The sequence below is a fragment of the Loxodonta africana genome, chromosome 7, assembly GCF_030014295.1.
Source record: "Loxodonta africana isolate mLoxAfr1 chromosome 7, mLoxAfr1.hap2, whole genome shotgun sequence".
NCBI lineage: Eukaryota > Metazoa > Chordata > Mammalia > Proboscidea > Elephantidae > Loxodonta > Loxodonta africana.
Genome location: NC_087348.1, coordinates 8765157 through 8790212, shown reverse-complemented (window position 1 = coordinate 8790212; position 25056 = coordinate 8765157). Strand labels below are relative to the sequence as shown.

Genomic DNA, 25056 nt, shown 5'->3' with positions numbered 1-25056 from the left:
GGATCTCTTCCAGCGGGTTAGCCAGGAACATGTCTTCCAAATTTCCTGACATAGACAAGTGAGCCCTTCCAGCGCTGCATCCATTTGTTGAAACATCTCAATTGGTATTCTGTCAATTTCTGGAGCCTGGACTTCCTCCTTCAGTACCATCGGCTCTTGATCATATGCTACCTCCTGAAACAGTTGAATGTCAACCGATTGTTTTTGGTACAGTGACTCTGTATATTTCTTCCATCTTCCTTTGATGTTTCCTGCGTTGTTCAGTATTTTCCCTGTGGGATTCTTCAATATTTCAACTCCAGGCTTGAATTATTTCTTCAGTTCTTTCAGCTTGAGAAGTGCTGAGTGTTCTTACCTTTTGGTTTTCTAAGGCCAGGTCTTTGCACATTTCATTATAATACTTTACTGTGTCTTCTTGAGTTGCCCTTTGAAATCTTCTAGTCAGCTCTTGTACTTCATCATTTCTTCCTTTTGCTTTAGCTACTCTGTGTTCAAGAGCAAGTTTCAGAGTCTCTTCTGACATCCGTTTTGGTCTTTTCTTTCTTTCATGTCTTTTTAACAGCCTTTTGCTTTCTTCATGCATGATACCCTTCGTGTCATTCCACAACTCATCTGGTCTTCAGGCATTAGTGTTCAATGCATCAAATCTGTTCTTGAGGTGGTCTCTAAATTCAGGTGGGATATACTCAAGGTGCTATTTTGTCTCTCGTGGACTTGTCTAATTTTCTTTAGCTTCACCTTCAACTTGCATATGAACAATTGATGGTCTGTTCTGCAATCGGCCGCTGACCTTGTTCTAACTGATGATATTGAGCTTCTCCATCATTTCCTTCCATAGATGTAGTCGATTTGATTCCTTCGTATTACTTCTGGCGAGGTTCATGTCTGTAGTCACCATTTGTGTTGTTGGAAAAAGGAATTTGCAATGAAGAAGTTGTTGGTCTTGCAGAATTCTATCATGCAGTCTCTGGCCATATTTTCCAACTATTGATCCTTGTTTGTTTCCACCTTTCACATTTCAATCACCAGTAATTATCAATGCATCCTGATTGCATGTTTGATCAATTTCAGGCCGCAGAAGTTGGTAAAAATGTGCTTGTTCTAGACTTCGGCAATTCTGCATGCTTCTGTGCTCTCAGTCCTCTTAGGTGGACTCCTGCTCTGAGGGCTCCAGAACAGCACATCCACAGGGGGAAAGAGAGGCTTGAACTCCTGGAACTCTATCTGGAGTCCATCTCCAGACACCTGACAGCAGGCCACCCCATCAGCTGGCTCTGTGGTGAGGTACCAGGCCAAGGCAATGGATGGCAGCCTGGGAGGGGCAGGGGTGTGGGGAGTGTGGAGGTAGCTCCTGTCTGTCGCCCTGCTGAGGATCCCCAGGGGAAGATGGACTGCTATCCTGGATAAGGAGCAAGAAGTGGGAGAAATGCCTGGTTTCTGGCCAGTCACCTGTATCTGCACAAATGCCTTGGCTCAAGGGCAGCCCAGCCTTTGGCAGCTCCAGTGGAAAGTCAGCTTCAGCAGTAATGCCTGTACCCAGGCTAGGGTTGGGTCTCTGTCTCAGGGTCCTCAGTCTCCAAGTTCACGTTCAGCCTCAACCATCACACTCCTCTCTGAAGTGGAGGAGGAGCCTGGAACCTTACGGGCATGTTCATGTGTGTGGAACTAGGACACCTGGGTCCCAGGAGGGGTGAGGTAATGTGAAAACCTTTTGGACCATCACCTAACCCTGGTGGCCTGGCTTGGCCTCCAGTCTCCGCACCACCCCCCCTCCCCGCCGCCCCGTTATACCTTCCCCTTCTCTCCAGGCCCATTACCTGGTTTCCTCCAGCCACCTGCAGACAGATTTAATCCTCCTGGAGCCTAAGGGGAGTGAAGGTCTAGCCACTGAGGGCAACCAAGGGCATAGCAAAGAAAGCCCAAGGCCTTTCTGTTTCTTGGAGGATTGCTGGGGCAGATATGCAGCTAGCTCTGCCTGGTGGGGTGGCCTGGAAGAAGTGGGGCCCTTGGTTTACCCGGGCTGGGAGGCAGAGGCCCACCCTTCCCTTTGTCACTCATCCTCCCTAGAGGCTCAGTGCTTAGACCAGAGTTTCCCAAGGGGAAAAGTGGGAGGCAAACCCATTCCCCTGCTTGGTAAGCTTGCTGGAACCACCCATTTCTCAGAGGAGCTGGGCTGGCCATAGTGGCCAAGCCTGTGGGAAGCTGCGGTGGGCTTTCCATGGGGAGGAGCTTCAACCAGCTCACACAGAGGAGGGGACAGAGCTTGTGCCCCCTCCACCCCACTCCTGGACCTCTCCCCACTCCTTTCCGTGGGTCAGGCTGTCTGCAGACCTGGGCGTCTCAGCACCACACCAGCTTGTGTGTGGCCACTAGCAATGACAGGGTCCCCCTCACCCTCAGACACACCCTGGGCCACCTCTGGGCAGCCTTTGCTGTTGAAATGTTCTTTCTGGGGCAGCCAGGACCAGCTTGCCTCTGGTGGTGCCCTCCTTGCCCCCTCCCACCCTCCACCTTGCACAGTTGCTGATGCTGCCCTCCTCGGCCACACAGAACAAACCTGTTTCCCCATGACAGACCTTCAGGTATTTGAAGGCAGTAACCCTGTCTCCTCTGGGTGGGCATCTGGCCAGGATAAACATTCCGGGTTCTGAGAAAGGGTGCTGCCTGGATGGTGGGGGAGGCCTTCCTTTCCTGGCAAGTTCACTCAGATGCCCCTTTGGAGATGGAGTTGGAGCACTGGCCACCGGGAGGGGCCGCTTGGTGCCGGGTTTACCTCCAGTCTCCAGGATGGCGTGGGGTGGGTGGTGGTGCTGCTGGAGCGAGTGTCAGAGAAATGGACCTCGCCCCTGCCCCTCGGATGCTTTAAGCTACAGACCCCTGTGTCTGCTCCATGAAGGGACAGAGAGGTTCCCCCAATAATCCCAGACAAGTTGGAATGCCCAGCCTCATCAGAATATCTGTGCTAATTTTAGTAAGAACAATCTACCTTGGGCTGCTGCCCGCTTTGGCAAATTGCTTTCCTTTCTCCAGGGAACTAAGGAAGAAATGGCACAGAGCCAGAGCTTGGAAAAGTGGCCCGGCTGCCCACCCATCCCAAGCGTGCCTTTTCTCCCCTCTCCCCTTCCAGCTCCAGGGCTGCTGTTGATGCACTTAGGGGAGGAGGGGGCTGGCTGGGACCATCCAAACCTGACTGCTGGGTGACCTGGGGACCCCATCCTGACTTGAGGGATGGCACAGACGGGTGAGTGGGGAAACTGACCTGGGCACTAGGGAGGAAGGGGCTAAAGGACGTAGAGGGTTGCAAATTAATGACCCCGGGAGATCAGATATCCTTCCATCTCCCTCTCCTCCTTTTCTTCTCCTAGCCTGCGCCAGGTCCCCAGCCCCCTCTCCCTGTCATCCACCTCCACATCCCTGTCTCCTAATTTCCTACATCCTTCTCTCTCCATCACTACCCACCCCCACCATTCCCTCGATTTCCTCCCAACCTCTCCCAGGGCTCCGGTCACCAGGCGCAGGTCACCCTGAGGCACAGGCCAGCGTCGCCCTCTGCCCCGTCCTCTCCCGTTCCCCACAGGGCAGCGCGCCCCTCCTCCAGCGCCCAGGCTCTAGGCCCCCGGACACTCCGCCCACCGTCGTCCCCTAGCCCCGGGCAACCACTGCAGTACTCACGCCGCGCGGGCTCTGCCTCCAGCCGGGCTGCTGCGGGGTGGTCGCCGCTACCCACCCACCTCTGGTCCTGAGCTCTGCGCGAGTCCTAGGTGGCCGGGGCCCTGCGCGCCAAATGCCGACCGCTCGCCGCGCGGCGCCTCGATGGGATCAGGTGGCGGCGGCCGCTCGGCTCCACTCGGCTCTGCTTTGCCCGCCGCCCGCCCCCCATCGCACACCGGAGGCGGGGCGGGGGCCGGGAGCAGGAGAGGGGGAGGGGCTCGAAGGGGAGGGGGCGGCCTGGCGGCGCTACCGGCGTTGCAGGGGAACTCTATCCCCGGAGCGTCTTGGGGTGTGGGCATCTTCACCCGGCAGCCTCGCAGGGGCTGGACACCAACGCGGCCAGCCCTCTTCCCTAGCCGAACTGAAGGGAAAACTGAGGCCAGGAAGGTGTCTGAATACTCCAGTGTAGCCGGGCCCCCCTCGTGGAGTTAGACGCACAGAGAGATGCGTTTACGGGCACCCACGTGCTCCCTCTCCCTCTCCTTCTCCTTTCCACCTGCGCAAGAAGCGCAGCTCCAACCCCTGGTCTGGATCCATCTGCCCTCACACCCAGAGACTCCTTCCTTCCAACCTGCGGTCCACACTCCCCTGGTCCTGCCCCCTGTCCCTCACCCACTCCTACTCCCCACCAGGACTCCTTACCAAAGCTTTAGTGGGACCTGGACCCCCGACTGGGTACTGTGCATCAGGAATCAGAGGACCGAATTCCATCCTGGTTTGTTACTGAATCTCCGAGTTAAGAGGCAATGCCCTGAGCCCATGGCTTCCAGCTCCAGCTCTAAAATGGGAACAACGGCCCTGTTTCCTGGAGCTTTTCTGGGGCTGTAGAGATAATACAGGCGAAGGCTCTGTGTACACCCCAGTGTGTGTAGGGGGGTAGTCCTGAATTTTCCACTGCCTCCTTAGTCCTTGGAGTCCCTGGGCAGTGCAAATGGTTAGCACTCAGCTCTTAATCAGAAGGTTGGAGGTTTGAGTCTTCCCGGAGGTGCCTGGGAAGAAAGTCGTGTTCCTCTACTTAAGAAAAATCAGTCATCGAGAACTCAATGGAGCACAGTTCTACTCTGACATACATGAGGTCACCATGACTGGGAATTGACTCAATGGCAACTGGATTCTTAGTTCTTAGCTCCTGCCACCTGGGAGTTGGGCAGCAGTACCTCCCCCAAACCAGGCCAGTTGTCAAGAGCCCTTCATTCTGTTCTGGGAGGGACCCCTGCTTTCTCCTTTCCTGTGGGCTGGCGTGGCAGGGGTGCTGGGGCAGCCAATCAAAGCTGGGACTAATTGGGCTGGATACCCCCATTCCAAGCCAACTCAGGTAATTGGTGGGTGTTGAGGAGCAGAAGGGAATGAGGACTTTCAGCATCAGGAGAGCTGCTTGTGGTCACAGTTCAGCCCTTTGGGCCTGTCAGCTTCTCTCTGCCCATCAAGCTTCCCTTTTGCACAATGGAGCCAGGGGGAGGGAGCGGGTAGTCCTACCCTGCCTGCCTCCCAGGGCTGTTGTGCTGAAATGAGGCCCTGCTTGGTGTGTCCCTTTCTGGCCCTGGCTACATTGCCTCCTCACCAGTCAGTCTTTACCCTAGACTGCTCAGACAGTGACCCCTCCCCCAGCAGGTTGGGGCACCTGAGGGCCTCCAGCCTCAGATGACCTGCTGGGGCTCTCAGGTTTCAGAAGCAGAAAGAGTCTTCCTTTGGGTCCAAAGTGGTTCTGCCTGAGTGGGCTGACGAGCTGGAGGGGAGGGCACCACTGTTCTTTCTTCTATGCTGTCTTTCTGGGAGTGGCAGCTGGCAACTGGGATGGTGGTCATGATGGAAGGGGTTTGGGCAGGAGTGAAAGGAACTTCCTGGCTCAGTCCTATTCCCTATTTTTCCTAGACCTCACCTCCCCTAGACCTGGGGCCGCATTCTTTCTCTGTTCCCAGCTACTTTGCTGTTGGGGGCAGTTGGTGAAATGGAGCCAGACAGAGAGAAGATCTGAAGGCAGTGTGTGTGTGGTGGGGACAGGGGTGGGTTATCCAACAGGCAGATTACCAGATCATTTGAAGTTTCAAAGATGTGAAACCCATGTGAAATTGTTCACTACAGATTAGTAAGCACAAGTAAGCCTGTGCTTACCTTGTTTACTAGGTCATCTGGTTGTCAAGGATTGTAACTTTGAAAAGAGGCTTTGATTTTGTAGGAAGGTGCTGTGGGATTGGGAGAGCGACAGATGCCAGCCATACCTAGAAGCAGAGTCTTTGATGTGATGAAAAAATGTGTGCTTACCTTGCCTATTGGATAATCCGCCCCTAGGTGGGGGTAGTAAATAAGACCATTTTACCTGAGTGCCCCCCAACTAAACACACACACACACACACACACACACACACACACGCACGCAGTGAGCCTGGCAGTCAGGATGGGAGAGGGACCTCAGAACTAGTGGCAGATGTGGGAAGGAGAGATTGATGGGAGGAGGGAGACGCGCGGTAGCCAGACAGGTAAAAGCACCTGTCCATGCCCCTGGCAGGCCCTGGGGGTTGGGTGGGGTGGGGGGGGTGGAGGAGAACGGGGTCGCCTGCCATTGGGCTGGAGGGGCTCAGAGAAGCAGAGGTCCTGAGTTTGGACTACAACCAAAACCAAAGCCGCTGCCCTCGAGTTGATTCCAACTCATAGCGACTCTATAGGACAGGGTAGAACTGCCCCCATAGAGCTTCCAAGGAGCGCCTGGTGGATTTGAACTACCAACCTTTTTTGGTTAGCAGCTGTAGCACTTAACCACTAAGCCACCAGGGTTTCCAGTTTGGACTAAAAAAAAAAAGAAGATGTAAATCTTGCCACCATTAAGATTGCTTCATTTACTCTTTTGCACTCATCTTTATTGAGTGCTTCTTGGATCCCAGATGCCGCATGCCAGACAGCAAAATGACCAGGTACCTGCTCACGTTCTTGGGGATGGAGGTGAGTGTGGAGAGAAGGGCAAAAAACAAACAGTAGAGGTTTGAACGTGTTATGAGAGCTCCAAGGATAGGAAAGCGGGAGAAGGCTTAACGGAGGAGACACTTGAGCCGGCCCGGAAGGTGGAAATGGGGCTTTAGTGTTGCCCTTCCCCCAGGTCGGGAGTTGGAGCTCAGCCCGGGCGGGCCCGCTCCTCTCCCGGCTCCGATCCCCTTACAGCCCATTCATCCATGTCTGGGCCGGGGGCGGGCGGGCAGACAATCAGACACTGTTTTATCACAGGCATCGGCTCCAGCCTCCCGCTTGGCGCCCGCAACGTTCGGCCACCGGGGGAAAGGGCCTCTCGGGCGTCCCTGGAAACACGAGCGTCCCGGCTCTCACGCCTATTCAGGGAGTCGGGCCGGAAGGCTGATAGTCCGCGCTCGGGCAGGCGAGACGCAGAAAGCGTCCTTCCAACTAGACAGCTTTGGCCGCAGCAACGCCCGCCCGTAGGGTTTCCCGGAGCTGTAATGGGCACTGTATTCCTGGCGCTGGACCCGCAGTGACCGTCAGCTGCGTACTACAACTCCCAGAAGGCTTCGCGACCAGGCCATCTGCGGACCACTGGATAAAGGGCGCGTCTGTTGGCGAATCACGTTTCCCGGCGGTTGGTCCGGGGTGGCCCTCTAGCCGAACAGCCCTCCAATCCGCGGGCGGGCTGCTGGACGTCGTCCCCGGAAGTTCCGGGAAGTGGGCCCGGAGCTGGCCCTGGCATCCGGGTTGGTCGCGCGCCTTCCTGCGGCTAAGATGGCGACCGAGCATCCCGAGCCTCCCAAAGGGGAGCTACAGCTGCCGCCGCCGCCACCCCCAGGGCACTATGGTGCCTGGGCTGCCCAGGAGCTTCAGGCTAAGTTGGCAGAGATTGGAGCGCCGATCCAGGGTGAGGAGCGCGGAAGGTCAAGAGGGGACTACATGGGCCTGCAGAGAAGCGGAGCCTTGTTACCTCGGAGACTCGGGGGCAGGGGGCGGAGGCGGGCTAATAGGGCCCGCCCTGGCCGGGTCGGCCGGACCTAGCCCACTCCGACCCAGCATTGATCACTGACTCTGTGTTTGCCACGCAGGGAGTCGCGAGGAGCTGGTGGAGCGGCTGCAGACCTACACCCGCCAGGTAAGTGCCAGCGGAGGGACGTCAAGATAGACCAGGCTTCTCAAGGCAGCCTTCAAGACGTCACGGCTCGGTCTTCATTCTTAGTGCTCCCGGCACAGCAAGGTCTTGCACTTTTTTGCATGCTCTTGCTTGTTCTTGACTTTACCTGTTCTGTTGTCATAGCTTTATGCATAGTGGCCCTCCCCAGTGCCCGAGCTCCAAGCTCCTGCAGACGGGCACTGGGTAAGCTTTGTTGAATGAATGAGAGGGAACGTCGTTTATTGAATCAGTGCTTCTTGACCTGGTCTAGAGTTGTTCGTTCTTTTTTTGCAGACTGGCATGGTGCTGAATCGGCCGGTTCTCAGAAGAGATGATGGGGACAAAGCTGCTCCCCCTCCCATGTCAGCACAGGTGAGGAAGTTGTTCTATTTTATAAGGTCTCTTCTACCCAGGATAGGCACATCTTCTCATGTGCAGTGCACTGGGAATGCAGTTAGCAGGGTGGGCAGGGAGGTACTCCGTGGACAGAAGTGGGAGCCCTTCAGTTCTCTCTTGGTCCTGATACCTGCCTCCTTCTCCAACATTTGCTCCTCCAAATTCTATCTGACATTCAAGACTCACCTCTCAATTTCCATGTGCCTTCTGATCCAGCAGTGGCCAACCTGGGCTCCATTGACCTCAATGGATGGGGTGATGAGTCCCTAGATGGCTTTCAGACGTGTTCCTGAAGCTCCTGAAATTGTATGCAAAATTCGTTTTTTTGGAGAGAGAGTTGATAGTTTTTCTCTGTCGATGCCCCAAAGTTAACATTTTCTTTTCTTGGTTAATATCTGGGCCGTCCTCTTCCTGTATTCAAGAATCACGTGTTAAAGTTGCTGTCGTTAGATGCCTTCAAGTCAGTTTATGACTCTTACTGACCCCATGTGACAGAGTAGAACTGTCCTGTAGGGTTTTCAGCCTGTAATCCTTACGGGAACAGATTGCCAGGTCTTTCTCTTGCAGAGCCACTGGTGCGTTTGAATCACCAACCTTTGCATTAACAGCCACGTGCTTAACTGTTGCACCACCAGGGCTCATTGTGTGTTAACCCAAAACCAAACCAAACTCACTGCTGTCAAGTGGGCTCCAACTTATAGCGACCCTATAGAACAGAATAAAACTGCCCTGTTGGGTTTCCTGAGCTATAATCTTTACAGATGTAGACTGCCATATTTTTTTCCTATGGAATAGTTGGTGGGTTAGCAGCCGAGCACTTTAAGCATTGTGCCACCAGGGTTCCTTCCTTGTGTGTTAAGGAGGGAAAAAAGAAAGAATAATATGTTATTTGACTTTGCATCCCAGCACCCAGCAAATATCTGTAGGATAAATAGATAAGTGCTTCCTAGTTTACACTCATACTTTCTTCGCAGCTCTCCGGGATTCCCATGCCACCGCCACCCATGGGACTCCCCCCTCTACAACCTCCTCCACCACCCCCACCACCTCCACCAGGCCTTGGCCTTGGCTTTCCTATGGCAGGCGGACCCCACCCACCAAACTTGGGGCCCCCTCCTCCCCTCCGTGTGGGTGAGCCTGTGGCGCTGTCTGAGGAGGAACGGCTGAAGCTGGCACAGCAGCAGGCAGCATTGCTGATGCAGCAGGAGGAACGTGCCAAGCAGGTAGGGCAGGGGAGAGCCTGCGGCTAGGCCGAATCAGGCCCCTGAAAGGGGAGTGGAGCTCTAGAGGGAGCTGGATCGTAGGGCTGAGGCTTCTGGGAAGGTCTGGATCAATGCTTAGAACCTAGGCTGTAGGCCGGATGAGGACCACAGGAAGCAGAGTGGTGTTAGACAGGTGTGCGGGGTTAGGCAGTAGGCCGGATGAGGACCACAGGAAGCAGAGTGGTGTCAGACAGGTGTGTGGGGTTAGGCTGTAGGCTGGATGAGGACCACAGAAAGCAGAGTGGTGTCAGACAGGTGTGTGGGGTTAGGCTGTAGGCCGGATGAGGACCACAGGAAGCAGAGTGGTGTTAGACAGGTGTGTGGGGTTAGGCTGTAGGCCGGATGAGGACCACAGGAGGCAGAGTGGTGTTATAGGCCGGATGAGGACCATAGAAAGCAGAGTGGTGTTGTAGGCTGGATGAGGACCACAGGAAGCAGAGTGGTGTTGGAGGCCAGATGAGGACCACAGGAAGCAGAGTGGAGTTAGACAGGAGTGCGGGCTATCAGAGCTGGTGTGAAGCTTGTTTTCTTTTTTAAGCAGGGAGATCATTCACTGAAGGAACATGAGCTCTTGGAGCAGCAGAAACGGGTAATGCCCCTCTCTAACCTTTGACCTCATCGTCCAGCCCGTTGGCTGTCACATAGTGCGTAGTGCCCAAAATAAGGTGCACCGTTCATGTTTTCCTTGCAAGTTACCTCATCCCTAGCCAAATTCCAGCATCTCCCAAATAATTCCGTTTTTTCATCTGGTTCAGGGGTTGGCAACTATGGCCTATTTTTGTACGGCTTGTAAGCTAGGAGTGGTTTTTATGTTTTTAAAGGGCTGTTTAAAAAATATATATGTGATAGTTTTGAGATCCATAAAGCCTAAACCATCTGGCCTGTTAGAAAGTTTGTTAATTTCTGCTAGTTTTGTATAACGTCGTTATAGGTACCTCGGAAAGGAATTTTGGCTAATTTTAATTATATGTGTAGGATTTAGAGTCTATGCTATGATGAATGTGTTTGGGAATGATGAATAAGTTATTAGACCCCAAAGGTACATTGCCATCAGTTGTTACCCTATGGGTTCCTAGGAAGTGTTTAAAAAAAAAAAAAGCAACAGATGAGGAAATACAAAGTACTGTCTTTTGTGCTTGGATTGTAGCTATCTAGAGAGAGAGAGATGATTAGAATTTGTAATTCTTTCTAAGTAAGTTAATGTTATTTTTTGGGGAAGAAGGTTGTCCTTGAAAACATAAAAGGCAGTATTTAGCTAAATATTAAGCTTTATGTTGGGAACTAGAAGTGTTTCAGGGTTTTTCTTGGTGTTATTTCTAAGGATTTTTCTTTGTGATCAGAGGGTGCGTCTGTTTGGATCAGTAGGCTGGAAGCGTGGGGGTGGAGGGGGATGTCAGAACCCAAGTGGTTCCTGATTGTTCTCCTCAGGCCTGTTATCAGGCTGAAAGCAAGCATTGCCAGGGGCTGCCTGCCAGACGGATTTTCAAGCTGTGTCTGCACTCCCACTTCTTTCCTGCAGGCAGCTGTGTTACTGGAGCAGGAACGGCAGCAGGAGATTGCCAAGATGGGCACCCCAGTCCCTCGGCCCCCACAAGACATGGGCCAGATGGGTGTTCGTACTCCTCTGGGTCCTCGAGGTAAGTCCTTGGAAATGGAAGGGAAGAGCAAAGAAGGGAATTAAAAACACCTTTTGCACTTTTTAAGTGTACGTCACATATCACGTATTTTAAGTGTACGAGTAATATATTTTCGAAAACTTAACCCACCCGTACGACCAGTGTCTAGACCAAGAACCAGAACATTGCCAGTACCCCAGAAGTCCTCTCAGGCTTCTTTCTAGTCACCCTCTCTCCTGAAGAGTAACCATTACCTGACTTTTAGCAGGAAAGGTAATTTTCTTAATGAGCATTTTGCCTCTTCTCACATTGGTCTCCTTTCTTCCTTCTCTCAGTAGCGGCCCCGGTGGGCCCCACTCCCACAGTTTTGCCCATGGGGGCCCCTGTTCCCCGACCTCGTGGTCCCCCACCACCTCCTGGAGATGAGAACAGAGAGGTGAGACTGGCCATTTCCCCCCAGGGATAGAGAGGTAATTTAGAAGGGTTTTTTTCTCCGGATTCTGAGAGCAGATGGGGGAACTTAACTTCTTGGGGATTGGGTGGGAAGCCATACTTAGTTGAAATATATTCAGGGTAAGGCAGGCAGCAGGGTCTGGGAAACATTCTGGAGCAGGGTTCTGGGATTCACTCTGGGGGATGCTGAACCTCATTGAGTCCCATTGGTTTTGGCCATGATCTGTGAATTATATCACCTGGCCAGCAGCCTTTCTAAAACAAGAAGTGGAAGTCAGGAAAAGGGCACGTGATTGCCCCCTCTCACTGAGTTGTCTCTGGCAGATGGATGACCCCTCTGTGGGCCCCAAGATCCCCCAGGCTTTGGAAAAGATCCTGCAGCTGAAGGAGAGCCGCCAGGAAGAGATGAACTCTCAGCAGGGTGAGTGCATCAGTGTGTCCTGAGGCCTGCAGTGACAGACGGGGGAGGCCAGGCCATGGTCCTCCACCCTTTCCTCAGGAGGACTTTAGAGAGATGGCCACTGTGTGTGAGTGGCGGGTACTGACCCTGGGAGGAGACCCTGATCACTGCCTTCCTTACAGAGGAAGAGGAAATGGAAACAGACACTCGCTCGTCTCTCGGCCATTCAGCTTCAGAGACTGAGGAGGACACAGTGTCCGTATCAAAAAAAGAGGTACGAGATGGAGCTGGGTCTGGAGGGACTGTCGGGAGACGGCCTTGGCACTTAAATACCCACAGTGCTAAGTGTTCAGTAAAGGGTAGCTGCCGTTTTGTGCTAGTTCTTGTCCTAAGCATTTTACAGACGTTTTATCGTTTCACTGCTGTAAGTCCCTCTGAGTTCTGAGTACTACTCTTGCATCTACTTTATAGACAAAAGCTGAGGTTCTGAGGGGTGCAATAATTTCCTCAGAGGTACAGCTTGAGAGTGATGGGACTTGGAGCCTGACTCCGAGGCCTCTCTTTCAGCACCTTGACCAGATTTCCTCCTTGGGAATGGCTGAGTGTGGAACTATTGGGGAAATTGGCGAGGAGATCAAGGGCTGGGGGCAGGGTTGGTGCTTGGATTCTCTGACCCGGTTGGTTTTCCCTGCCTTTACAGAAAAACCGGAAGCGTCGGAACCGAAAGAAGAAGAAAAAGCCCCAGCGGGTGCGAGGGGTGTCGTCGGAGAGCTCTGGGGACCGAGAGAAAGATGCGGCCCGGTCCCGTGGCTCTGACTCCCCAGCTGCTGATGTTGAAATTGAGTATGTGACAGAAGAACCTGAAATTTATGAGCCCAATTTCATCTTCTTCAAGAGGATTTTTGAGGCTTTCAAGGTATGAGGAGCAGCACAGTGTAAAGGAGCAAGCTAACGAGGGAGAAGGCAGGAACGCCATGAGAGAGGAGTTAGGAGGACGTTTTCTTTTTATTTATTGTGGTTTAGGTGAAAGTCTACAGAGCAAATTAGTTTCTCAATAAACAACATACAAATTGTTTTGTGACACTGGTTGCCAACTCTGTGATGTGTCAACGCTCTCCCCTCCTCCACCCCGGGTTCCCTGTTTCCCTGTTTCCATTTGTCTAATTTTCCTGTCCCTTCCTGCCTTCTTGTCTTTGTTTCTTGTCTTTGCTGGTGTACCCATTTAGTCTAATATACATGACTGAACTACGAAGCACATTCTTTACGTGTTGTTGTTTGCCTCATAAAACCTGCTTAATCTTTGGTTGAAGGGTGAACCTCGGGAGTGACTTCAGTACTGAATTAAAAAGGTGAATGGATGGAGGCCATACTCTCGGGGTTTCTCCAGTCTCTGTCAGATCCGCAAGCCTGGTCCTTTTTTTTTGAAGGAGGGCTTTTTTTTTTTTTATTGTGATTCAAGCGAAAGTTTAGAAATCAAATCGGTCTCTCACACAAAAACTTGTATATACCTTGCTCCACACTTCCAATTGCTCTCCCCCTAATGAGACAACCCACTCCCAGCCTCCACTCTCTCTTTGCGTGTCCATTTTGCCAGCTAAGGAGGGCATTTTTTAACACAGCGTTCAGAAACTAGGGCGGGGCACTGAGGACTGGAGTTTCAAGTTGTCTGCCTTCTCCTCAGCTCACCGATGATGTGAAGAAGGAGAAAGAAAAGGAGCCAGAGAAACTTGACAAACTGGAGAATTCCACGGCCCCCAAGAAGAAGGGCTTTGAGGAAGAGCACAAGGACAGTGATGATGATAGCAGTGATGACGAGCAGGTGAGGCCACACCCTCCTGCTGGGAAGCCTGGACTGTGGGGGCAGACAGGTGCCTGAGATGCATCCAGTGAGGGACCATGGTGAAGCCTTGCAGGGGAGGCTCCTTTTGGTGGCTGCAGTTTTGGTGTGGGCTGGGGTGGTTTGATTGACATGAGAGTCCTGCTTAAAAGAGAGGATTGTTACCATTTTAGGAAAAGAAGCCAGAAGCCCCCAAGCTGTCCAAGAAGAAGTTGCGCCGAATGAATCGCTTCACAGTGGCGGAGCTCAAGCAGGTGAGGCCGGAGCTGACCCAGCGGGGCCCTGGAGCTGGGCTGAGGGACCCTGTGAGGAGCCTGCGAGGCTTTGAGAGGATCTCATTGAAGCCTGCAAGGAGAGTTTTGCTTTGTGGGGTGGTCGGGAAGCATCGAAACAGACTTGGGTGACTTGGGTGTGGCTCCTTTGAGGGTGCAAAGGCAGCTCTAGGTGTGAGAAGGTGGGGTTCTAGAGGCACGTGGCTGTCTGTTTTCCAGCTGGTGGCTCGGCCTGATGTTGTGGAAATGCATGATGTGACGGCACAGGACCCCAAGCTCTTGGTTCATCTTAAGGCCACGCGGAACTCCGTGCCCGTGCCGCGCCACTGGTGTTTTAAGCGCAAGTACCTGCAGGGCAAGCGGGGCATTGAGAAGCCCCCCTTCGAGCTGCCAGACTTCATCAAGCGCACGGGCATCCAGGAGATGAGGGAGGCCCTGCAGGAAAAGGTGAGGCCAGTGGTGCTCACGCTGCCCTGGGGGCCCAGGGCCTTGCTAGCAGCGGCCTCCAAAAAGACACCTGCTGCCAGTCGTCTTAAGTTTTCCTTTCTGCAGCTTAGAAGTCAGCACGACACGTGATACGTGGCAAGAAGGGCAGGGACGGGACAGCATCACCTGAAAGGCAGACCTCATGTCTATGTTCAGGGTGTGCTCTCCTGCCATACACTGAGCCTTCTGCTTCTGAGCAGCTCCGTTTTCCTCCTTGTCTCTTCCTCCCTCCGCCTCACTTTGCCAGCTCACTTTGCTCTGCACCTGTGACACCTTTCCTTACGGGCTGCTTTCAGCTGTGAATGTCTGTCTCTGCCCCTGCTGTCAGCCTGTCCCTGGGTTGCGCGTACGGTTCATGTGCTTGGCTGCTAACTGAAAGGTTGGAAGTTTGAGTCCACCCAGAGGTGCCTTAGGAGAAAGGCCTGGCAGTCTACTTCTGAAAAATCAGTAATTGAAAACCCTGTGGAGCACAGTTCTACCCTGACACATGGGATTGCTATGAGTAAGAATCACCTTGACAGCAGCTGGTGTAACGTGAGCCTGACGCACTTTGTGTTTAGAGAGTCATGGTGGTTGTATAACTTCTTAAATTGTTAATTAGATATTTTGAATAGGTAATACATGTGGCACAAAAATTCAGAAGGTACAAAAGCGTACCAGGTGAAAACTCTGCCTCCCAGGTATACTTTAGTCACCCATCTCTCTCCAGAGGCAACTAGTATTACCAGTCTCTTGATCAGATAGCTTTTTGGACACACGTAGCTGAGCCTGACTTTGTGTAATAAGCCTGTCTTAGTCAACGGGTGTTATGTAATGTTGAGGCGTTTTAGCAGAAAGGATTTCGGTGAACGTCTTAATAAGATAAATGAACTTTATTGCTTTCGAAGACTCTTAAGAGTTGAACTTGCTGAATACCTTGTATGGCATGACTTCTGATTTCCACAGGAGGAACAGAAGACCATGAAGTCAAAAATGCGAGAGAAGGTCCGGCCCAAGATGGGGAAGATTGACATTGACTACCAGAAACTGCATGACGCCTTCTTCAAGTGGCAGACCAAGCCGAAGTTGACCATCCATGGGGACCTATACTACGAGGTTCGGTTCAGTTCAAGAGTGGGGCTGGGGAGAGGAGGCAGGGCTGGGCCTTTGTGATTTGTGGTCAGAGGGCCTTTGAAGCTGGTGCAATGGCCTCTCCCCCTTAGGACTGCCAGTAAGTCCCCTCAGATGGGAGGAATTTGAGATTTTAAAATGAGATGGTTTTGGGAGGAGAGATGCAGAGCTTATCTGAAGTGGTGATTGGTTACGGTGGGTGGTTTAGGGACAGAGAGGCCAAGTCGCAGATGCTTTCAGGAAACATTTAATGTTGGAGTGGGAAACACATTTCAGTTTTTTTTCTGACCCTTGAAATCTTATCGTCGTGGTCTCACGGACTTTTCAAGGTGGAAGGATCTTAAAGAGCATCCTGCCGAATGCCCTCATTTCACAGATGAGAAAGCAGGTCCCAAGATTTGGCTGTGTTTCCACGGAGGCTTAATGACAGTGCTGGGAGCCATGCGTTTCCTCCTCTTTCCTGCCATTATTCCTTCCCCTGTTCTAGCCAGGGAAAGGAGCGATGGCAATCAGAGTGGGAACCAGGTAGCCCTCAATGGGATTTTGTATCTGATGTGGGTAGGACTTCTCATTTTTGTTCGCATGTCCTCTTGCCATTGGGCTCCTGGTGAGTGTCTGGTGTCCACAATGCAGCCTACTGTGCTTGTTCCTCAGGGGAAAGAGTTTGAGACCCGGCTGAAGGAGAAGAAGCCAGGAGACCTGTCTGATGAGCTGAGGATCTCCTTGGGGATGCCAGTGGGACCAGTGAGTGTCAGCTAGCAGTTGGGAAAGCAGCAGAAGGGGGCGTGCTGGGGTGGCAGGAGACACAGGGATGGGGCTGGGGAGATGGTATGCTGTTCTTTCCTCTGCAGAATGCCCATAAGGTCCCTCCCCCGTGGCTGATTGCCATGCAGCGATATGGACCACCTCCGTCGTACCCCAACCTGAAAATCCCGGGACTGAACTCACCCATCCCCGAGGTAAGCGCTGTCTTGTTTTTCTTTCTCAACTTCTTCTGCTATTTACTGGAGGAGGTTTTTTTTTTTCTCCTTCTCTCACTCCATCACGTGTCTCTTAGAACAAAAAGCATCAGGGTTTTTGTTTTCTAAAAAACCAACATGCTTATGATAAATAGTCAAAATGACAAATACAAGGATGAAAACAAATCACTCACAACTTTATCACTCAGAAATGACCAAGTTTAACGTTTGGTGAGCATGTTTCCAGGTACACATACATGGGCTGTATTCTTTGCAAATTTTTTTTACATAAATAGCACACCCATACACACATAATGTGCAGACATGATGAAATTAAGCAAAACAGTTCTGTCGTAACGCTCCCACACATATACCATGTGTGTCTGGTGACACTTCCAGAAGTGAATTTTGGCCTCATTCACCCATCCACCCATATTCCATGTAAATCATTATTCTGTTCATTTCTTTCATCCTGTTCATTTTTTTCTGATTTCCTGCTCATATGCATAAAAATAGTCTGAAAATGTTAATTTTGATTATAATTGCATAATAGAGGTATAAGCCATGGTCAGGAAGTCATTGATTGAGTTTGGTAGTCCCCTGGTAATTGGAAATTAACCAAAAACTCTGTTAATTTAAGTTGATAATTACAGCGCATCAGCGTAACAGTTGAATGTGAAAACCTTATCAGATCATCTTAAGTGAAACCATGAGGTTAGGTCTGCTTATTTCATAGTTTAAGTATGTCTTCTTAGTGTCAGTTGAAGTCAGCAACGTGTAAAAAAAATTGGCATAATGCGCTTACGAAAATGCTCGGGGAAGTTGAGTGGTTGGCAAAAAAATGTATAACACGTGTTACGGTGAAGACATATGGTATTTGTGTATTTATATATATACAGAGAGAGGTGGACATGTAGAGATAAATTTATTTCAAAATTGGTATCGAATTTGTATTGTAAAATAAAAATGCTCAGATTTCCTTGAATTTAACAGACAACAAAGCCAGAAAGGTGAAAAAGAATCATTAAACTTCAGATAAAAATCGACGTCCCTTAAGGGAATTAGATTCTGAAAGAGCTGGCATTTTGAAGTTAGGAAGTCAGTGAGAAGTTAGAGTCCTGCTTTTTAAAGGTTGTGTTTCTGTTTTAGACAGCATGGACTCTGCCATGAAAGATGAGGCTATTAGCACGCTTTCTACCTCCCTTCTATCCATCCTGTTGCCTCCGGATTTTGTTACTTTTGTTTTGTTAATGCTTTAAAGCATTTAATTTTACTCTGCGATCATAATTCATAGAGTTCCCAGGTGTTAGTTCTAGACTTTGCAGTGTGAATTTCCTCCAGGGATTCGGTGTTTTTCTCTTTTAATAATACTTTATTATGTTTTCAGGGAAAGTTTACACAGCAAAGTAGGTTCCCATTTGAAGGTTTCTACACAGATCGTTCAGCCATGTTAGTTTTACATTTTTCACAATGTGTCAACATTCTCTTTAATTGCCTTCTGGTTGTTCCATTTCCAGTACTCCAGTTTCCCTGTTCCCTTCTCATCTTTGCTTTTGAGTAATTGTTGAGCTTTAAGTTCACCGTTTCTTTTGATGCTTAGGAGTGGCACTGACTTGGGCTCCCTCTTGCAGAGCTGTTCCTTTGGGTACCATGCTGGTGGCTGGGGCAAGCCCCCAGTGGATGAGACTGGGAAACCGCTCTATGGTGACGTGTTTGGAACCAATGCTGCTGAATTTCAGGTATGGGCTGTGCACTGACGAGCTTGGTCTTACGGGCCATGAGGGTTAGAAATAGTTGGTTTATAGCTTCATTATCAGGGAGCTGCGTGTTCTGAAGTTCCAAAATCTGCAGAAGGGTTTACAGTTTCCTCAGCTGTGATGCAAGCTCCCCTCTAGAATCTGAGCTCTGCGTGAGTAGGGATTATGGCATCCTTATCTACAAAGTTACATTGTTGAATCCTTCAGTGGACAGCAGTGCCTGGCACATAATAGCTGCTCAGTAAACATTTGCTGACTGAATGAATGATCTCTTTCAGACCAAGACCGAGGAGGAAGAGATTGATCGAACCCCTTGGGGGGAACTGGAGCCATCTGATGAAGAGTCTTCAGAAGAAGAGGAAGAGGAGGAGAGCGATGAAGACAAGCCAGATGAGACAGGCTTTATTACCCCTGCAGACAGGTGGGGACACAGAGAACCTGCCCCTGAAGTTATGTGTTTGGTTTTGGGGGCCTTCTCTTTACTCCAGAGTTTGTTCTCTCTACGCAGTGGTCTCATCACTCCTGGAGGGTTCTCATCAGTGCCGGCTGGGATGGAGACTCCTGAACTCATCGAGCTGAGGAAGAAGAAGATTGAGGAGGCCATGGACGGGTGAGGGAACTGCGCAGAGCCAAGAGGGGAGGATGTTCACCATTCACTTTCCTTTGACCCCTAGGTTGACTGGTTGATTTTTGTTCCTTAAAATTTTTTTTTTTTTTCACTTTTTAACAACTACTATTGAACAACTGAGCACTGCTGTAGGCAGTGGGGAATCAGTAGTGCAAAAGGCAGTGGAGGTAGATGAGTAACAATATAACAAAATAATTTTTGATGTGATAAGGATGGTGAAGCAAGGGAATGTGGTAACAGGATATGGAGGGATTTGGGTGGTGGGAAGACCTTTGGGAAGACCTCACGGAGGAGGTGATTTTGAGTGGAGACCTGAATGTTGAGAAGGAACCAGCTTGGTGATAATCTGGGGGGAGAGGGCACGATAAGAGCAAGCAAGTACAAAGACCCTGAGACGGGCACAGGCTTTGCATAGTCATGTATTTTGATTCCCTGTTGTTAAGTACATAAACATTTAGGGTTATTAAGTCTTGGTGAATTGACCTGTTTAATATTTTGGAACAATGTTTTCTTTGTTCTTTCTGTTCTTTGTTCATTTATTGCTTTTTTAAATATGTTTTATGATTCTATTTTATCTCCTTTTTGGCCTATTAACTGTAAGTTGTTCTGTGAATTTTTTTCAGAGAGGGACAAGTGCTATTTATTAATATTTTATTGTGTTTTTGGTGACAGTTTACACAGCAGGTTAGGTTCCTGTCTGAGTTTCCACACAAATTGATCAACGACATTAATTATGTTGTCCACGTTGTATCAACATTCTCTATTTTTTTAAAATTTTTATTGTGCTTTAAGTGAAAGTTTACAAATCAAGTCAGTCTCCCATACAAAAACTTACACACACCTTGCTGTGTACTCCTAATTGCTCTTCTCCTAATGAGACAGCACACTCCTCTCTACCCTGTATTCCCCGTATCCATTCAGTCAGCTTCTGTCCCCCTCTGTCTTCTCATCTCCCCTCCAGACGGGAGCTGCCCGCATAGTCTCATTTGTCTACTTGAGCCAGGAAGCTCACTCCTCACCAGTATCATTTTCTGTCTTATAGTCTAGTCCAATCCCTGTCTGAAGAGTTGGCTTTGGGAATGGCTCCAGTCTTGGGCTCACAGAAGGTCTAGGGGACCATCACCTCTGAGGTCCTTCTAGTCTCAGTCAGACCATTAAGTCTGGTCTTTTTATGAGAATTTGAGGTCTGCATCCCACTGCTCTCCTGCTCCATCAGGGATCAACATTCTCTTTAATTGGGTTCTGGTTGTTACGTTTCCAGTACTCTAGTTTCCCTGGCCCCTTATCTTCTCATCTCTGCTTTGGATTAAATGTTGACCTCTTGGACTCAGGTATTTTTTCGGTAGAGCACCGATCTAACAGGTAATATCTTTTGTGTGTCACTCTGCTTTTCTGCTAAAAGGTGATCTCAGGAGATAGTTTTGGTTCAAAGTTTACAGAACATCTCAAGGTGATAGTCTCAGGGATTCCTTTGGTTTTGGGTGGTTCTGTCAATCTGGACCTTTTTTAAGAATGAGTTTTCATTCTCCATTTTTCTCCCATTCTAACTGGGATCATCTATTGTGCTCCTGGTCAGACTGATCAGTGGCACCATCTAGCCAGGCACCATCTAGTTCTTGTGGTCTCAGGGTAGTTGAGGTCGTACCTTGTGGAGGGTATCAGCTTTGCAGACTTGTTTCTTCTCTGTGATTTTGGGCACCTTCTTACTTTTTGCTCCTGACAAGTAGAGACCCGTAGTTGTATCTTATGTTTTGTTGTTTCAGGAGTTGTTTTTCAGGGTTTATAGTATGCATCTTTATCACAGTCTACCTTCAAGTGATGTACATTGTTTTTGTATAGTAAAATATAAACTTGACAACAGTAACTTCCATTTTTCACACCTCGACCTTTGCACTATTTTCATATATTTTACTTTAAATATATTATAAAGTCTATACTATGTGGTTATGATTTTTGTTTAAACAGTCTGTTATCTTTTGGAGAGATTTAAATAATAAGAATCACATACTAGCCCATGTGGTTACCATTTCCAGTGCTGTTCTTTCTGTATATCCCGGTTTTCATCTGGTATCATTTTCCTTCTGCCTGAAGGGTGTTAACATTTCTTACTGTGTGAGTCTGCTGGTCGTGAATCATTTCAGCTTTTGTGGTCTACAAATTTTTTTTTTTTAATTTGGACTTCAATTTTCAAAGATTTTTGCTGGTTTTAGGATTCTAGGCTGAAAGAAAAATTTCAGTACTTTAAAGATGTTATTCCACTGTCTTCTTGCTTGCATTGCTTCTGACAAGAAGTCTACTGTCATCTTTATCTTTGTTCCTCTACATAATGTGTCATTTTTCTCTGGCTGTTTTTAAGATTTTCTTTGTATTACTGGTTTTACAATTTGATTATAATGTGCCTCGGTGTAGTTTTCTTCATGTTTCTCATGCTTGGCATTTGTTGAGCATCTTGGATGGGTGGGTTTATAGTTTTCATAAATTTAGGAAAATTTTTGGCTGTTATTTTTCAAATGTCTTTTTTGTTCCTTCTCTCTCTCCTCTCCTTTGGGAGATCCAATTACACATGTATTAGGTCTCTTGAAGTTGTCCTATTGCAATTTTTAAATTTTAATTTTCTGTTTCACTTTAAGAAGTTTTTGTTGCTGTGTCTTCAAGTTTGCTCATCTTTGGCAATTTCTAATCTGGAATTAATCTCATCCAATGTAGTTTTTATTTCTAGAAGTTTGATTTGTGTCTTTTAAACACCTGCGTCTCTGCGTAACTTTTTGAACGTATGGAATTTAGGTACGATAACTGTTTTAATGCAGTTGTCTGCTAATTCTAACATTGGCGTCAATTCTGGGTTGGTTTCAATTAATTGATTATTCTCATTATAGGTTGTATTTTCCTGCTTCTTTGCATGCCTGGTAATTTTTGATTGAATGCCAGGCATTGTAAAATTTACTTCGTTGGAGTCCAAGATATTTTTGTATTCCCCTAAGTCTTCGGTTTTATTCAGGGACACAGTTAAGGTACTTGAAAACAGTTTGATCCTTTCAGGTCTTGCTTTTAAGAGTCATTAGGGCAGGACTGAAGCAGTATTCAGTCTTCCCCACAGTTGACACACAAGACCCTTCCGTGTACTGTACCCAGTACCCTGTGAATCACGGGGATTTTCAGTCTGGGTTGTGGAAATAGGCACTATTCCCAGTCCTGAGTGAGCACCAAGCACTGTTACTGCAAATCCTTTTGGGTGGTTCTTTCCCTGGCCTTGGTAGCCTCAGACGCATCTGCCGATCAGTACTCAGTTCAGTACTTGGGAAAGGCCCTCTGTAGGTCTCTCTCTGTGCTTCATTCTGTTCTTTGGTACTCCATCCTGTGAACTTGAGATGCCTTGGTCTTTCAGCTTCGTCTCCTCAACTCATGGAATCCTCTGGGCTCTATGTGGGGTCTTCTTGTTTTGCAGCTAGAAACTCAGTGTAGTGAGCTGGGGCACTTGAAGAGTTCACCTTATTTATTGCCCATCTCTCAGGGATCATTGGTCTTTGTTGCCAACGTCCAGTGTCATTAAAATCACTGCATCATATATTTTGTCCGTTTTTTGGTTGTTTTAGGCAAGGGGGGGGTGAATCTGCTGCCTGTTATTCCTTCTTGTCTGGAAACAGAAGTCTCAAGGTTTGTATAGTCAAGGAAGAAAAAGAAGAGGGGTGCTGTGCTAGAGTAGAGTGAGCAGGAGTTGGGTAAGGGACCAGGTTCTGATGAACCTTTTAGGTCATGGTGAGGAGTTTGGATTTTATTCCAATATTGGTCAGAAGCCTCAGAACGTTGTCAGTAATGGAGTGACAGGATCTGAACTATGTTTTAAGGTGTTCACTCTGGCTGCTGTGTGGAGAATAAATTGTCCCCCCTTCCAGGGGGAGAGGTGGGAGGAAGACATGGTCTCGGATGACAGTGGTAGATTACTTCTTGTATTCCGAATCTATGGTTCAAAGTAGGTAATGAGACTGGCTCTTGTGCTTTTGGAAAGGCTGGAAGTTTGAGTTCTGCATGTTAGAGCTCCAGACACAACTTTGGAGCAGCAACTCCTGTAGTCTGTTCTCTCTTGCCAGCTTCTCTGTACCAAAATGCTCTTGGGAAATTTTAGCCTCTCTGACCTTTAGCCCTTCTTCATGTGTGGGAGTCCTGGTCTCTGATCCCTCCTCTAAACTTGATGCAGGGGTTCCCTTAGTTCAGTGTACCCCTTCTAGGCTATATCCTCTGAAATTAGTACCCCATATCCCCCTGACCTAATGCTTTCCTTTCTTGGGTCTCCATGAACTGCAAGGCTGTTCAGGTATCATTTTTGCCTCTGGACATCTGAGACTCTCTCCAGGGAAATGGGTAGAGGCGCTTCCTGGCTTTCTTTTGCTACCCCTTCTGGAGACCCTTCCTTTTTGGACTTGATTCTATCGTCCTTTGCAGAAGTGAGACACCTCAGCTGTTCACTGTGTTACCAGAGAAGAGAACGGCCACTGTCGGGGGAGCCATGATGGGATCGACCCACATCTATGACATGTCTACGGTGAGTACTTGGAGGATACAGCACGAGGGCTGGGAAAGACGGCAGGAGCTAGGGCTTCTGGTCGTCTCTTCAGAGTTGACAAGGCCCTGATCTCTCTTTCAGGTGATGAGCCGGAAGGGCCCGGCCCCTGAGCTGCAAGGTGTGGAGGTGGCCCTGGCCCCCGAAGAGTTGGAGTTGGATCCCATGGCCATGACCCAGAAGTATGAGGAGCATGTGCGAGAGCAGCAGGCACAAGTGGAGAAAGAAGACTTCAGTGACATGGTGGCTGAGCATGCTGCCAAACAGAAGGTAGGAGTTCACGCCGTGGGAACTGGCCTGTGTAAGAGCCAGGGACCAGGCCCTGCCTTTTTCAGTGGAGTGGCGCCCTCTAGAGGTGAGAGCAAGGGTGGACTCAGTGCCTTTGCCCTGAGCTTCATTAGTGGTGGAACCCTTGGAGATCCTGGGTGAGCTGTTTTAAGAAAGGTGAAACTCCTGCACGGGGTAGGGAAGGAACTCATCCAAGTCTGAGATGGAGGTAAGAACAGAGGCCAGTTTCAATGCTTTCCCACAGACCTGTCTGTCTGACAGGTGTCCACTTTCTCTCTCTTTTTTTTTTAAATGGTAGGGGAGAGGTGGTTTAATCCATTGTAACCTATTTCTCTTTTTCTCTTACAGCAAAAGAAACGGAAAGCTCAGCCCCAGGACAGCCGCGGGGGCAGCAAGAAATACAAGGAGTTCAAATTTTAGGTCCTCCTCACACACTCAACTCTCCTTCAGGCCCTCTGTCTGGACGTCTGGGCTTTACCCATGGGTCCCCAAGAGCCAGCTCTCCTGCATTTTTCAAGAGCTCATCATTTCATGTTCTTATCTTAGACCTGTTTTGTAAATAAAGCTGTTTCCCAAGGAAAGAGATGAATATGTAACACTGCTGGTCCTTCCATATCTCCTTTAGTCCTCTTCTGCAAAAGGACAAAAACAGCCTCTTTCTACAACCACAGGGGCTACCCCAGTGACCAGGGGCACGTATCTGGATCAACCGATAAGACCAAAGCCATGCTGCTGGAAGGCTCCAGAGGAAGTACCTCTAGGTCTAGGTTGACCTTACTGCTTTGTCCTTGGGGAGTAAAAATAGCCAGCTTAGTCCCCTGGCTGGGCTAGAGAAGTACAGTGGGCTTGGGAAGTACGCCAGGTCAAGCCTTCCATTAGACCTTGTGGCTAGATGAAGAGCTGAGCCCTTTGCCTGCCGCCGCTGCTCAAAATCCATATTAGCCTGAGTCTGTGAACTTCTCCGTGGTTTCAAGCAACACCAATCTTTAGGATTTGGGGGTGGAGAGGGTCTTGCTTTCTCCAGGTTCTAGTTCCCTGGCCCGGAGAAGTCTTCCTGACAGGCTAGACCAGGCCTGTTGGGTGTGCTGAGCACTGTGAAGAGAGAAGTTGCAGGCTGCTGTTGTCCTGCTGGTGTGCCACCTGAGGTGCTAATGGGCTGGGGGCTTCAATACTGATTGAGGAGGGGAAGGAATGTGGGAGACTTCACGCAATAGGTGGCAATTG

At 49.4% G+C, this 25056-nt stretch overlaps 1 protein-coding gene across 3 annotated transcripts; it reads left to right on the top strand.

Annotated features, from left to right (window-relative positions):
• Nucleotides 1-7402: 7402 nt before the first annotated feature.
• On the top strand, nt 7403-24438 carry SF3B2 (splicing factor 3b subunit 2). 3 transcript variants are annotated; one of them, XM_064287760.1, is made up of 22 exons: nt 7403-7564; nt 7746-7792; nt 8105-8182; nt 9181-9429; nt 10010-10057; nt 10988-11105; nt 11420-11520; nt 11862-11958; nt 12120-12211; nt 12638-12853; nt 13619-13756; nt 13948-14028; nt 14266-14493; nt 15478-15627; nt 16297-16386; nt 16494-16601; nt 18233-18340; nt 18637-18779; nt 18867-18968; nt 23427-23526; nt 23629-23814; nt 24181-24438. In XM_064287760.1, exons 1-22 carry the CDS (start codon nt 7432-7434, stop codon nt 24250-24252), a joined length of 2685 nt encoding a protein of 894 aa, XP_064143830.1. In that variant the 5' UTR covers nt 7403-7431; the 3' UTR covers nt 24253-24438. The 3 variants fall into 3 exon arrangements, with proteins under 3 accessions (XP_064143830.1, XP_003419624.2, XP_064143831.1); XM_003419576.4 differs by having other exon boundaries at nt 10007-10057; nt 24181-24437; XM_064287761.1 differs by lacking the exon at nt 10010-10057 and having other exon boundaries at nt 24181-24437.
• The last annotated feature ends 618 nt before the right edge of the window (nt 24439-25056 follow it).

Coding starts and splice junctions, on each gene's coding strand:
- SF3B2 (XM_003419576.4), top strand. CDS start 7,432: ATGGCGACCGAGCATCCCGAGCCTCCCAAAGGGGAGCTACAGCTGCCG. Junction 10,058..10,987: donor TCTTGGAGCAGCAGAAACGG/GTAATGCCCCTC, acceptor TCTTTCCTGCAG/GCAGCTGTGTTACTGGAGCA. Junction 13,757..13,947: donor ATAGCAGTGATGACGAGCAG/GTGAGGCCACAC, acceptor TTACCATTTTAG/GAAAAGAAGCCAGAAGCCCC.